This window comes from Geotrypetes seraphini, chromosome 8 (genome assembly GCF_902459505.1).
Source record: "Geotrypetes seraphini chromosome 8, aGeoSer1.1, whole genome shotgun sequence".
Lineage (NCBI taxonomy): Eukaryota > Metazoa > Chordata > Amphibia > Gymnophiona > Dermophiidae > Geotrypetes > Geotrypetes seraphini.
In genome coordinates this window covers 64,881,487-64,893,920 of record NC_047091.1, presented here as the reverse complement: position 1 = coordinate 64,893,920, position 12,434 = coordinate 64,881,487, and the positions used below count along the sequence as shown (strand labels likewise).

The 12,434-nt window shown below is 43.2% G+C and overlaps 1 protein-coding gene across 3 annotated transcripts in view; it reads left to right on the top strand.

Annotated features, from left to right (window-relative positions):
* Nucleotides 1-12,434, top strand: part of PELI3 (pellino E3 ubiquitin protein ligase family member 3) — a 52,058-nt gene that overhangs the window by 9,711 nt on the left and 29,913 nt on the right. For all 3 annotated transcript variants that reach the window (XM_033956945.1, XM_033956946.1, XM_033956944.1), the window contains exon 2: nt 10,706-10,861. In XM_033956945.1, coding sequence (XP_033812836.1) covers nt 10,707-10,861 — 155 coding nt within the window. In that variant the 5' untranslated portion in view covers nt 10,706. The remainder of the gene's footprint in view (nt 1-10,705; nt 10,862-12,434) is intronic.

Below are 12,434 nucleotides of genomic sequence, written 5' to 3'. Positions count from 1 at the left end.
GTTAAGCTTTAAGAAGTCATATTAATCATAGGGCTCCTTTTACTAAGGGCTCCTTTTATCAAGGCACGCTATGGGGGTTAGCGCGTCGGACATTTCATCACGTGCTAACCCCCGCGGCAAGCCAAAAAACTAACACCTCGTCAATGGAGGTGTTAGTGACTAGTGCGGCAGCCAGTTTAACGTGTGGCATTCTGCACGTTAAACCCCTACCGCGCCTTGATAAAAGGAACCCTAAACTGCGATAGCAGTTTTAGCATGGGCTGAGTGCGCATTGAATTGCCACATGCGCTAGACCTTAACACCAGCATTGAGCTGGCGTTAGTTCTAGCCACATAGGGCAGGTTTAGTGCGCACTAACATTCTGCACGTGCTAAAAACACTATCGCATCTTAGTAAAAGGAGCCCATAATGTAATGTAATGTAATTTATTTCTTATATACCGCTACATCCGTTAGGTTCTAAGCGGTTTACAGAAAATATACATTAAGATTAGAAATAAGAAAGGTACTTGAAAAATTCCCTTACTGTCCCGAAGGCTCACAATCTAACTAAAGTACCTGGAGGGTAATAGAGAAGTGAAAAGTAGAGTTAGAGGAAAAATAAAAATAAAATAAACATTTTAACAAGACAGCATTGATCTAAATACTTTGGAAGGTAGAAGAGAGGAGAGAAAGGAATAGAAGCAGAAGGGGGAGCCGTTGAACAGTAGAATTCTGGAGAAATTTAAATGATAGAAATAGAACAAAACAAAGACAAAAGGCAAAACAATAGATAAGATTAAAGATAAGTCATAAGCTGGAAAGAAAAATAAAATAAAACTTTGTCTTCAATCCACGGTTTCAGCGTCAGTGATGAAGTGGAGCAAGTAAGTTTAGGAGGAGCGATTGACGTTTCCAGAAAGGGCTTCTTCAGGGAAGAGACTTGGCAGACAGTCCCAGGATGCCTATGTCTCCTTCCCTGCGATGTTCTCCCATCCATGCATTCCCTCCCAGACACACTGCCCGTGCCCCAGCCGCTCCAAGGAGGCTGCCCCAGATGAGGCCCACGGTGAATGCAGGATTCTCTCCTCTGCGGGAAAGCCGCCCGGAGCCGACAGTCGATCTTCTTAGCGGATTGCATGGGGGGAGGAGTTCACACTCCTGGCAGGATCGGGTCTGTGGGCTCTTGGTGGTTGCGGTAGGTAATCATCATAAGGAAACTAAATGGGCACATGATTGCTAAACTAGTGTTAACCTCATGAGCCCTCCTCCTGAAGATTAACGGGGGTACTTGCAGAAATTATTTCTTTACCCGTAATAAACTTTGAAAGCTGTGAAGACTCAAAGAAAATATACTTAGCTTCTTCAAACTTAACACAACATTTGCAAGGAAACCTAAGTACAAAAATACCCCCCAGTTTTAAGACCTGAGGTCTCAAAAGAAGAAATTGCTTCCTCTTTTCTCGGGTAACTCTGGAAATGTCCAGATACATTCTATCTTTCTGATCCAAGAATAATTTGTCTTTATATTGAAAGAAAATGTTTAAAAGCCAATCTCTATCCGAGACTGGGTAACAAAAGAACTAGATAAAGGAGAGTCCCTAGATGTAGTATATCTGGACTTCAGCAAGGCTTTTGATAGCATCCCACACCATAGACTCTTGAACAAGATGAGTTCGTTGGAACTAGGAGAAATACTAACTGCATGGGTTAGGGACTGGATCAGTAGCAGACAGAGGGTGGTGGTAAACAGTACTCCCTCAGAAAAGTCGGAAATACACAGTGGAGTACCGCAGGACTCGGTCCTGGGTCCAATCCTATTTAATATCTTCAAACAAGATCTGCCTCAGGGACTTCGGGGTAAAATTGCATTATTTACTGATGATGCTAAATTATGCAACATAGTGGGCAGAAGTACCATGCCCGACGCTATGACCCAGGACATACTTTTTCTGGAGCACTGGTCTACTATTTGGCAGCTGAATTTTAATGCCAAGAAATGTAAAGTTATGCACCTTGGTAGCAGAAACCCATGTAGAAACTACACTCTGAATGGTGAGACTTTAACCAGAACTGTGGCAGAACGGGACCTGGGAGTAATCATTAGTGAAGATATGAAGGCAGCCAATCAAGTAGAGAAAGCCTCATCCAAGGCTAGCCAAATGCTGGGTTGCATCCGGAGAAGCTTTGTCAACCGAAAGCCCGAGGTGGTAATGCCGCTGTATAGGTCCATGGTGAGACCACATCTGGAATACTGTGTACAATTTTGGAGGCCACGCTATCAGAAGGATGTGCTAAGAATGGAATCGGTTCAACAATTGGCCACCAATATGGTCTCAGGGCTCAAGGATATCCCATATGAAGAACATCTCGGTAAGTTGCACCTTTATTCTCTCGAGGAACGCAGAGAGAGGGGTGACATGATAGAGACGTTCAAATATGTTACTGGCCGTATTGAGGTGGAAGAAGACATCTTTTTCCTTACAGGCCCCATTGCGACAAGAGGGCATCCGCTAAAAATCAGGGGTGGGAAATTCCATAGTGACACTAGGAAGTACTTCTTCACCGAAAGGGTGGTTGACCGTTGGAATGATCTTCCACTTCAGGTAGTTGAGGCCAGTAACTTGACTGACTTTAAGAACATATGGGATCAACATGTGAGCTCACTTCAAAGAAGAACTTAGAGGGGAGGGTTATTTGAGTGGGCAGACTTGTTGGGTCGAAGGCCCTTTTCTGCCATCATATTCTATGTTTCTATGTTTCTAACTGAACAAAGAGTGTAGTTAGCGTCATCTGCTCTGTCTCTGAACTTTCCAAAGTATTAGTTAAATTCAAAATATCCATGATTCTATCCTCTTTGAATATACTGTATAAGAATCCTCAGTGTTTATTCCTTGTGGGTTTTTTTTTAATTCAGTCATTGTTTTTGTCCCCATCACTCTCCCAGGAGGACATTCCAGGCATCCACCTCCCTCTTTGTTAAAAAGGATTTCCTGGTGTTCTGCTTATATCTACTACCCTGCAACCTCAAATCATGTCCTCTAGTTCTATTGCTTCCTTGTCTCTAAAAGATAATGATTTGCATATTAATACTTTTGAAGTAATTAAATGTCTGCATCATATCTTCCCTGTTCTTTTCCTCTAGGCTATACATATTCAGGTCTTCAATTCTCTTTTCATATGTCTTTTGGTGCAGAATCAATACCATTTTTGTCACCACCTCTGTTAGGCCTCTGAAAGTGAACACAGTACTCCAAGTGAAGCCTCACCAATGACTTGCACAGGAGCATTAACACCTTCCTTCTTTTGCTGGTTATGCATCTCTCTTTGCAGTCTAGCTTCTAGCTTTGACTACCACCTAGAATGACATGGTGACTGTTACCCGCGGCCAGCCGTGGATAACCCACCAAAATAAGGAGGAAAAAAACTGTTCGCTGCAGGTACAGGGACAAGGCCATTCGGCCTTGGCCCCGCACTAAAGTGGCCTTGGTCCCACATTAAAGTATCTGCTGTGTTGCTTACCTTCCCAGCCCTCCTCACGATTGCGACTATGACACTTGCTCCCTCATTCTGGTGGCAAAAAAAGCCCACATCAGGGCATCTCTTCCCTTCGTCTAGCCACCTCCCTCCCTTCCCCTAACCTTTGCAGGCGCTCTTCAGAATGTTCTCTTATTTCTGAGGTGTCTGGATGTGGTAAACCATTCTCACAAGTCCCGCGTGACTGCCCCAAAGCATCTCCTCTGACACACTTCCTGTTTCCGCCTGTGCGGCTTGCATCAGAAGAGAAGCTTTGGAGCAGTCACTCAGGACTTGTGAGAATGTTGCCACATCCGGACACCCCGAAAGAGAAGTCAGAAGAGTGCCCACAAAGGGGAAGTGAGGAAGGTGGCCCGATAAAGGGAAGAGGTTGAGTGGCGCTGAAGGGAAGTGGAGGGAGAGGGGGGAGCAGATGCTGAAAGTGGAGAGAGAGGGAGCAGATGCTAGATGGAAGTGGGGAGGAGCGAAAGAAGTGCAGACGCTAAATGGGAGGGGAGAGAGAGAGGGGAACAGACACTGGATGAGAGAGGATAGAGAGGGGAGCAGAATCTGGAAGGGAGAGAAGAAAGCGAGCACATACTGGATGGAAGAAGGGGATAAAGAAAAAGAGCACATGCTGGATTGGGGTAAGAGGATAGATTTAGTGAGATACTGGAAGGGGTGATGGAAAGGTTGTGGCAAGCTGTAGGAAGACACAATGAAAGGGAAATTGAAGACTGGAAAGTAAGTAGACAAGAGGTAGAAAACAAATTGAGAAGGAAGAGCAGAAAAGGAAGGGAAAGGGAGAGAAGAGAGAGATACCAGAGCATTGCGGGCGGAGGGAGACAGATACCAGATCTGAAGGGAGGAAAGGAGGAGAGAGATGCTAAAAACCACCTGGGGGAGGAAGTGAGAGATGGAAGGGATGAAGACAGAGATGCCAGACTTTAGGGGGAATGGAGGGAAGAAGATGGTTGCCAGATCAATGGAGGGGGGGGAGGGAGAGAGAGATGGAAAGAAGAGACAGACAATTTCTGGTAGAGACATAGAAATAGAGCAGATGCCATAAGGAAAAGGCAGAGAGAAGGCAGACAGGAAGAGAATGACGAGAATATGAGGAAAGTAGAAACCAGACAACAAAGATAGAAAAAAATTATCTTCTTTTTTTTTGTTGTTGCCTTAGGATAAAGTAATATCGCTTTAGGATAAAGTAGTATTATAGCTGTGTTCAGTATAAAACTATTGGATGAGATCAGATGGTTTGTGGGGATGGAGTGGGGACATGGACCGAGTTCGTGGGGATGGGGACAAATTTTTCCCCTGTGTCATTCTCAACTACCACTATATCACAATATTTCTTCACCTTGAGAACCTAAGATGCTATCAAACTAAGGTTCATCTCCTGTTCCAAGCATATCAGTCTCTCATCCTTTATCACATAAAGCTCCTTCGAATTTCTATTCTGCACTTCTTCACATTAAAATTTAACTGGCAAACATTAGCCCATTTTTCTAATTTATGTAGATCAATTCTCATCTTATCCATTCCCTCTGTGGTATCCACTCAGTTGCAACTCTTTGTGTCATCCAGAAAATAGCAAATGGTTGGAGCACTCACAAAAATAGTGAATAGAATCAGTCCCAGTACTAATCCTTAAGAACACAAGAATTGCCATACTGGGACAGACCAAAGGTTCATCAAGTTCAGTATCTTGTTTCCAGCAGTGGCCAACCCAGTTCACAAGTACCTAGCAAAATCCCAAGTAGAAAAAGCCCCTGGAGAGACATCTTGATGTGAGAGGACATTGCATCCCTGGTGGGCAGGTCCTGGCTATAGGATTGCTTCCTACTTCACCAGGGTGATGCTGTCCTTTATGAAGACCACCCTCCTCTGAGGCAGCACAGAGGCTGCCAGACTGGAAGCGAGTCTTTTCTACAATGTCCCTGTAGGTCTCCCTCAACTCCTCTAGGTCTGATACTCTAACCTCAAGAGATTGGACCCATTCCCTGAGTGCTAGGAGCTCTTAGCACTGATCACACACATAAGACCTTTCACCAACTGGGAGATAATCAAACATGTGACACTCAGTGCAAAAGAATGGATAGCCTCCCCCCCCCCCCCCATCTTGCTGCTGGACTACTGCCTGCATCTTATGTAATATTGTTGATTTCTTTGTTAAGTTGCTAAGGGAGTTGGAATATGTACACTAAGGTCCCCTAAGATTGCTAGTTATATATTAGGTAGGCTATGGTAATTTAATTTTTATTATTATTTTGTAATGTTATAATTGGTAGGTTACCGTCCAAAGATTTCTTATACTTTTTCTTAAGAGCTAATAGAGATGAACTACTTTTTTAGCCTTCTAATTAGTTCAAGAGTCTATAAATTAGAGACAAGGTCAGGGGTGGGTGGGAATTAAAGTCTAAACTGAAGCTGCCTGTGCCTATTAGCTGTGCTTTATACTGATACTGTAGCAATTTTAAAATAGCCCCTTGAAATGCTAGCCTATGTATACTAACAAGAGACTTCCTATGCTAAGAATACCCTCCAAACAAAAAACTATCCCTAAATCTCCCTTTCTAAGTGAGTAAAGTACTTTAAATAAAATAAATAAGTCCCTGGACTTATCTATTTAGCTGTAGGATTCAGCAATTTCCCAGCAAAGTCTTCCCAGTGAAGATCTCTCTGTCTCTCTGAAAGTCGTCTCACAGCACCTCTTCCACTACTCCCTTTTGTTTCCTCTGTGTGAATTCCATTTACCATCACCACCCTCTGTTCTCTGTCAACCACTTTAGGCCCACTCAGTTTATTCATGAGTCTTCTATGAGGAGCCTTATCTTTATCTTTATTGAAAGCTTCTCTTCCGCTACTAATGACTTGGGTCAATTCAGAGCGGTCTTCACAGGCAATGGATTTTGAATACAGATTAAAATGGATTCCAATGTGATTGTTGTCGGACTCTCAGTTGCTTGGTTGGAGTGCCATGTCTGCATATTCATTGTTACTCTTACTCTATTATTACACTTTTATGTATACTATGTTTACACAGGATTACAGTTTACCTTATCAAAGATTTTGCTGAAATTCCAGTAGACTACATCTAGCAGGTATCTTCAATCCAGTTCTCTGGTGACTCAGCCAAAGAAATCAATCAAATTCATATATTTTTCTTGTGAAACCATGTTGCCTCAAATCTTCTAACCCATTGGATTCTAGAAGGTTCCACTCTCCTTCAACAGTATCTCTATTACTTTTCTAGTCACTGCAGTGAGGTTCATTTCTCTATCCCCTTTTGTAGTCCTATGGTAAGTGCACAGAGCTGTTGCATAGCTCAACAATAAATATTTATTTATTCCAATTCTCACCTGGCTTTTTTGAAAGAATATTACTGAAGGTGATATGCAGTGTATTAAAATATCAATAAGTAAGTATGACATGGAGATATAATGACCCATTGTACATAATCATCTGTATTTTATAAAGAAAATGTATAAATTGCAGCTCCACCTGCATCATCTGTACTTAGTGCCCAGAAATGCCTGCATGCAGAATTTGCAGATCACATAAATCAGACACCATATGTACTGTAAAATATACTTCACACAAAATGTCCTCCAATATGTGTTAAATAACCTAGATGCCAGAACTAGTTTAAAAAGACAAAGTGTCTGTGGCGCAGAATTTACATTAAAAAAAGATAATCCAAGTGAAAAAAACACAACAAGCCATGCTGCGTGAGACTGAAGTCCATTGAGCCCAGCTTCCTGTCTTCGACATTGCCCAGTTTGGGATTCAAGTACCCAGCACTGCAGTTTATTAAAAACTGCATACCATCTTTCTGCGGTTGTTTTCAGTCTGTGGTCCTTATTTCCTGGAGTGTTCTCTTGCTTTTACATTGTTTTAAAGGTTAAATAATTATTCCCTATTTAACTTTCAATTTACGCAGTTAGCAACCCACAAATGGCTTCTCAAATTTCCTAATAAGTCTCTAATTGAGGGACTTGGGCCTAGATGTACTAAACGTTCCAATCGTGTACCAGTGGTCGTTTAGCGACCAACCAAATTTGCCAACATGAAGTTCAAAATGGCTCATCATATGGTTTTCCGTGCATTTGTACATCCTCTGACTCTGGTATGCAAACCACCTCATTACTATTAAAATGAGGTCATTAATATTAAAACAAGCCATCCGATCGATGGCCTAACATTGCAAAGCCATAAGTAGACCGCTAATACCCCTATGGCTACTGCTACCCCAAAAAACTGACAGGTCTATTTTACCGACAGGTTTGCCATGTTTTTTCTATGGCACAGATGTGTGTGTGTTTATAACATATGCACAATACCTGCCCCATAGCAAAAAAAGGTTGAGCCCCTCCCCCCGATGATGATTCCCCCCCCCCCAATGCCCCCTGGAACAAAAATAGAGGCAGAAGGGATGCCCATTCCCTCCTGCCACTGCAAACACCCCCCCCCCCAATTCAGCTGAACCGACACCCCTCCCCCGCCAGGACACCCCTCACCGTACTTTAATACAAATCGATAGGAGGGATGCCCAGTCCCTCCTGCTGCTGTGAAACTCCCCCTTCCCCCCATTGAGGGAGAGGCCTTAGGCCCCCCTGCCTGTTCATCCTGGGATACACTGGGAGGAGTACTGTGGAATACCTCCCTCCCAAATTTCAGAGAAAAGTAAAATATGTGTGAGATATAGGAGTTAAGATATTATCCTTTTTGTTTATACAATTTAATATTCTGCTTATGATCCCCAAGGCTCTAAGATGAATCATGATAAAACAGAAAGAGGGAAAAACACATAAAATCACAGTTAAAAAAATATATGCCCATAAATACTGGATGAGTTTTATGGAATTCTAAGTATTCAGTTGCAGAGAAAATGTGCAGTTTTAATGTGCCTTTCCAGGTTTTCATGTATACTAGAAGAGCACCAGGACTGTTTTCAAAATTTGAGGCCACCTCTGATAATTAGTGCATGCCACCCTCATCTGTCTACTGATCACCATCTCTCCTCACCATTCCTGCTATCTGCCATATCCTTAACCTTTCACTGTCTATTGTGACTGTACCTAATACCTTCAAACATGCCGTAATTATGCCACTCCTCAAAAAACAATCACTGAACCCTACCTGACTCTCCAATTATCTCCCTGTCTCTCTCCTCCCCTTCTTATCCAAGCTACCGTTGATGTCTTGACTTTCTTTCATCTCGAGTCAACCTTGACCCAGTTCAATTGGGCTTTCGCCTACCCCATTCTATGGAAACTGCCCTTGCTAAAGTCTCCAATGACCTGCTCCTGGCCAAATCCAAAGGCCTCTACTCCGTCCTCCTCCTCCTTGATCTATATGCGACCTTTGACACTGTAGATCACTGCCTACTCATTGATATGCTATCCTCGCATGGATTTTAGGGCTCTGTTACTTCATGTTCTTTCTTATCTCTCCTCTCGCACTTAGCGTATGCTCTAGAGCAGGGGTCTCAAAGTCCCTCCTTAAGGGCCGCAATCCAGTCGGGTTTTCAGGATTTCCCCATTGAATATGCATGAGATCTATGTGCATGAACTGCTTTCAATGCATATTCATTGGGGAAATCCTGAAAACCTGACTGGATTGCGGCCCTCAAGGAGGGATTTTGAGATCCCTGCTCTAGAGGATCCTCCTCCACTGCCATTCTGCTATCGGTTGGTGTACCTCAGGGCTCTGTCCTGGGACCTCTTCTTTTCTCCATCTACCCTTCCTCCCTTGGCGCTCTAATCTCCTCCCATGGTTTTCAGCACCATATCTGCTGATGACTCACAAATTTACCTCTACACCCAAAATTTCTACAGAGATCCAAGCCCAAGTCTGAGCCTATCTGGCTGACATTTCTATCTAGATGTCTCACCACTATCTAAAATTAAACATGGCCAAGACTGCACTCCTTATCTTTCCTCATAAACCTACCTCTCCCCTTCCTCTTTCTCTATTTCGGTGGATAAAGCTCTCATCCTCCATCTCATTGGCACGCAACTTTGGTGTCATCTTTGACTCATCTCTTTCCTTCCCTTTGTATATCCAACGGACCATCAAAACTTGTTGCTTCTTTCTATACAATGTCGTTAAAATCTGGAGTTTCCTTTCTGAGCAAGCTGCCAAGACCCTCATCCACATCCTTGTCACCTCTCGCTTGGAAATTTGCTTCTTGTAGGTCTTCGCTAAGCTCTCTTCCTTTCAATCTGTTCAAAATTCTGCTGCACGCCTCATTTTCCGCCAATATCGCTTCATTGGCTCCCTGTCCATTTCCACATACAGTTTAAACTCCTCTTACTGACCTACAAGTGTATTCACTCTGCAGCTCCTCAATATCTCTCCTCTCTTATCTCTCCCTATACTCTACACCAGAAACTCCATTCTTCAGGCAAGTCTCTCTTGTCTGTTCCCTTCTCCTCTACTGTCAACTCCTGACTCTGTCCCTTCTGCCTTGCTGCGCCATATGCCTGGAACAACCTGCTTGACTTGGTATGTCAGGCTCAGTCTCTGGCGGTATTCAAATCCAAGCTAAAAGCCACTTTTTTGAAACTGCATTTAAGTCCTAACCCTACCAACTTGTAAAGCACCATATTTGTCTGTCATTCCCTCTGTAATCCCTTACCTTCTTTACCTCTTCATCCCTTGTATTTCCCTACATGAACTGCATATATTTTATTCACCATTTTTGTCCAGTTTATCTGTCATAATTAGATTGTAAGCTCTTCTGAGCAGGGACCGTCTCTTGCATGATTCATTTACAGCACTGAATGAGTCTGGTAGCACTATAGAAATAAAAAAAAGTAGTAGCAGTAGCAGCCATAGGTGCCAGCTTCAGTCTTATTCTAGTACCAGGCCAGATGTAAGGGAGTGAGCTAGTTGCTTGCACAGTCAAAAGCCTGACAGAAAAGCTTCCCTAAGACAGAAGAATCCTGGACACAAGCAGCGGAATAGCATGGACTATCAGAGCCTTAGCTTGACCAACATTTTGCCCTGCTGGGAGCTTGGTGAGACAAGGGTGATGATTAATATGGTTGACTCAGTCCCCCTCCAGTCCAAACAGGTGTTGCACTGGGGGTAGTTATATCTCTGCTGGGAGAGCTCCTGAGGGGCAGGGTCTCCTCCTATAAATTGCTGCTGATGTGTTTCAGCATTGTTTGACACAGCATTGCACTTTGTGCTCATTTCAGGATGCTGCTAGAAGGGAACACGGCCAACACGGTGGGGTCCCAAACATTGGATCTACATCGAACCTGTACCAAGGCCTCACAAATCTTCTCTTCTCCAGGAGAAAGTGTCATACTAAACAAAGATGCTGTGAAGTATGGAGAACTCATTGTGCTGGGGTAAGGAGCTGCAGTACTTTTATCTGAAGCTACAGAACCTCAAGGGCAGGAAACTGTCACAAGGATGTAAAGCCTATCTCTCCTAGGCCTGGAGGGCATAGGGCAATGCTTCTCAGCCCAGTCCTTCAGGCAATCCTAGTCCTAGATTTACATAGACTTTCATACACTGCCTCCTTCATATCTCATGCATATTCATTGTGGATATCCTGAAAACCTGATGGGACTAGGTATGCTTCAAGGACTGGTTTGAGAAGCACTGGCTTAAGGGATGGATAACATCTAGGAGTGGAGGACTCAGGGCATGGGTGCAGGGATACTGAAGACTGTCACCTACAGGAATGGAAGACGGGTGCAGTGTTATAGAACCTGTACCTTCTATGACTTCTAGTGGAACTAGAAAAAAGTATGGAGAAGGGCAACATAATGATAAACAAGATGGAATGACCCCCTTTGAAGAAAGGATGAATAGGTTATGAGCTCTTCAGTTTGGAAAAGAGATGACTGAGATGGAATACAATATAGATTTACAAGTAAGATGGAACAAGCAAATAGGGAATGGTAACTTATGCTTTCAAACTGCAACAGAGCAAGGTTGCATTCCTCAAGCATTAACAAGTAGCAAATAAAAAAAAATTGGAAAAATAGCTTTCACCCAATGAACAATCAACCTGTGTAATTTATTGCCAGAGGATGTGGTCAAGGCAAGTAACAGAGCTGGGTTTTAAAAGGGGTTTAGAGAAATTCATAAATTATTATTATTAGCCATGTGGACCTCAGCAAGAACTTATCATTTATTAGGAATTTCCTATACTGCCTTTTTTCTGTAAAGCAGGTTAAAGTGGCCACATAATAATAAAATTATATAGAAAATAAAAAGAACTCAATTTTAAACAGGAACCTTCCCCCCCCCCCCACACACACACACAATCATTCTAGAGAATATAGTAAAACTAAAGTAAGCCTAACAGAATCCAAGATCTGGCATTGCACCTTTCCTCAGTGCTTGCAGCTGCAAAAAGTGGATCTGCTCTTTGGGATCCAATGGGTACTTCCTAGGGATCTGGACTGGCCACTGCCAGAAACAAGATACTGGGCTCAGTGCCTCTTTTTGTCTGACTCAGCATGGCACATCTGATGGGCGACAGACATGTAGGTCTTTATCTGTCATCATCCATTATGTTACGATGATAGTCTGTCACTTTTAGGGTTCCAGTATTTTCTTTATTGTACTTTTGATTCTCTGGGTGACAATTGATTTCCATTCTAAGTGTTGAACAGATGCTAGAAAGTGAATGTGCAGCTTTGCAGTTAGAATGCCCAGTGTAGGCGATCCAGGCAAGGGGACAGGACATTGAGCTAAGCCCCTGGAGTTTGAAACACCCCAGTAAACCTGAGTCAGAGAAACAGGGAGCACTGGGGCAGTCAAGGTGGTGTCCATTGCTATGGCACAGGAGTAAAACAGCCCTCTAAGAAAACGCATACCAGTGGTGTAGCCCACTCAAAATTTCATCTCCCTTAGTGTGGCTAGCTGGGATTCCCAAGCCCTGTCAGCCAAAGACCTCCTTCCTACTGA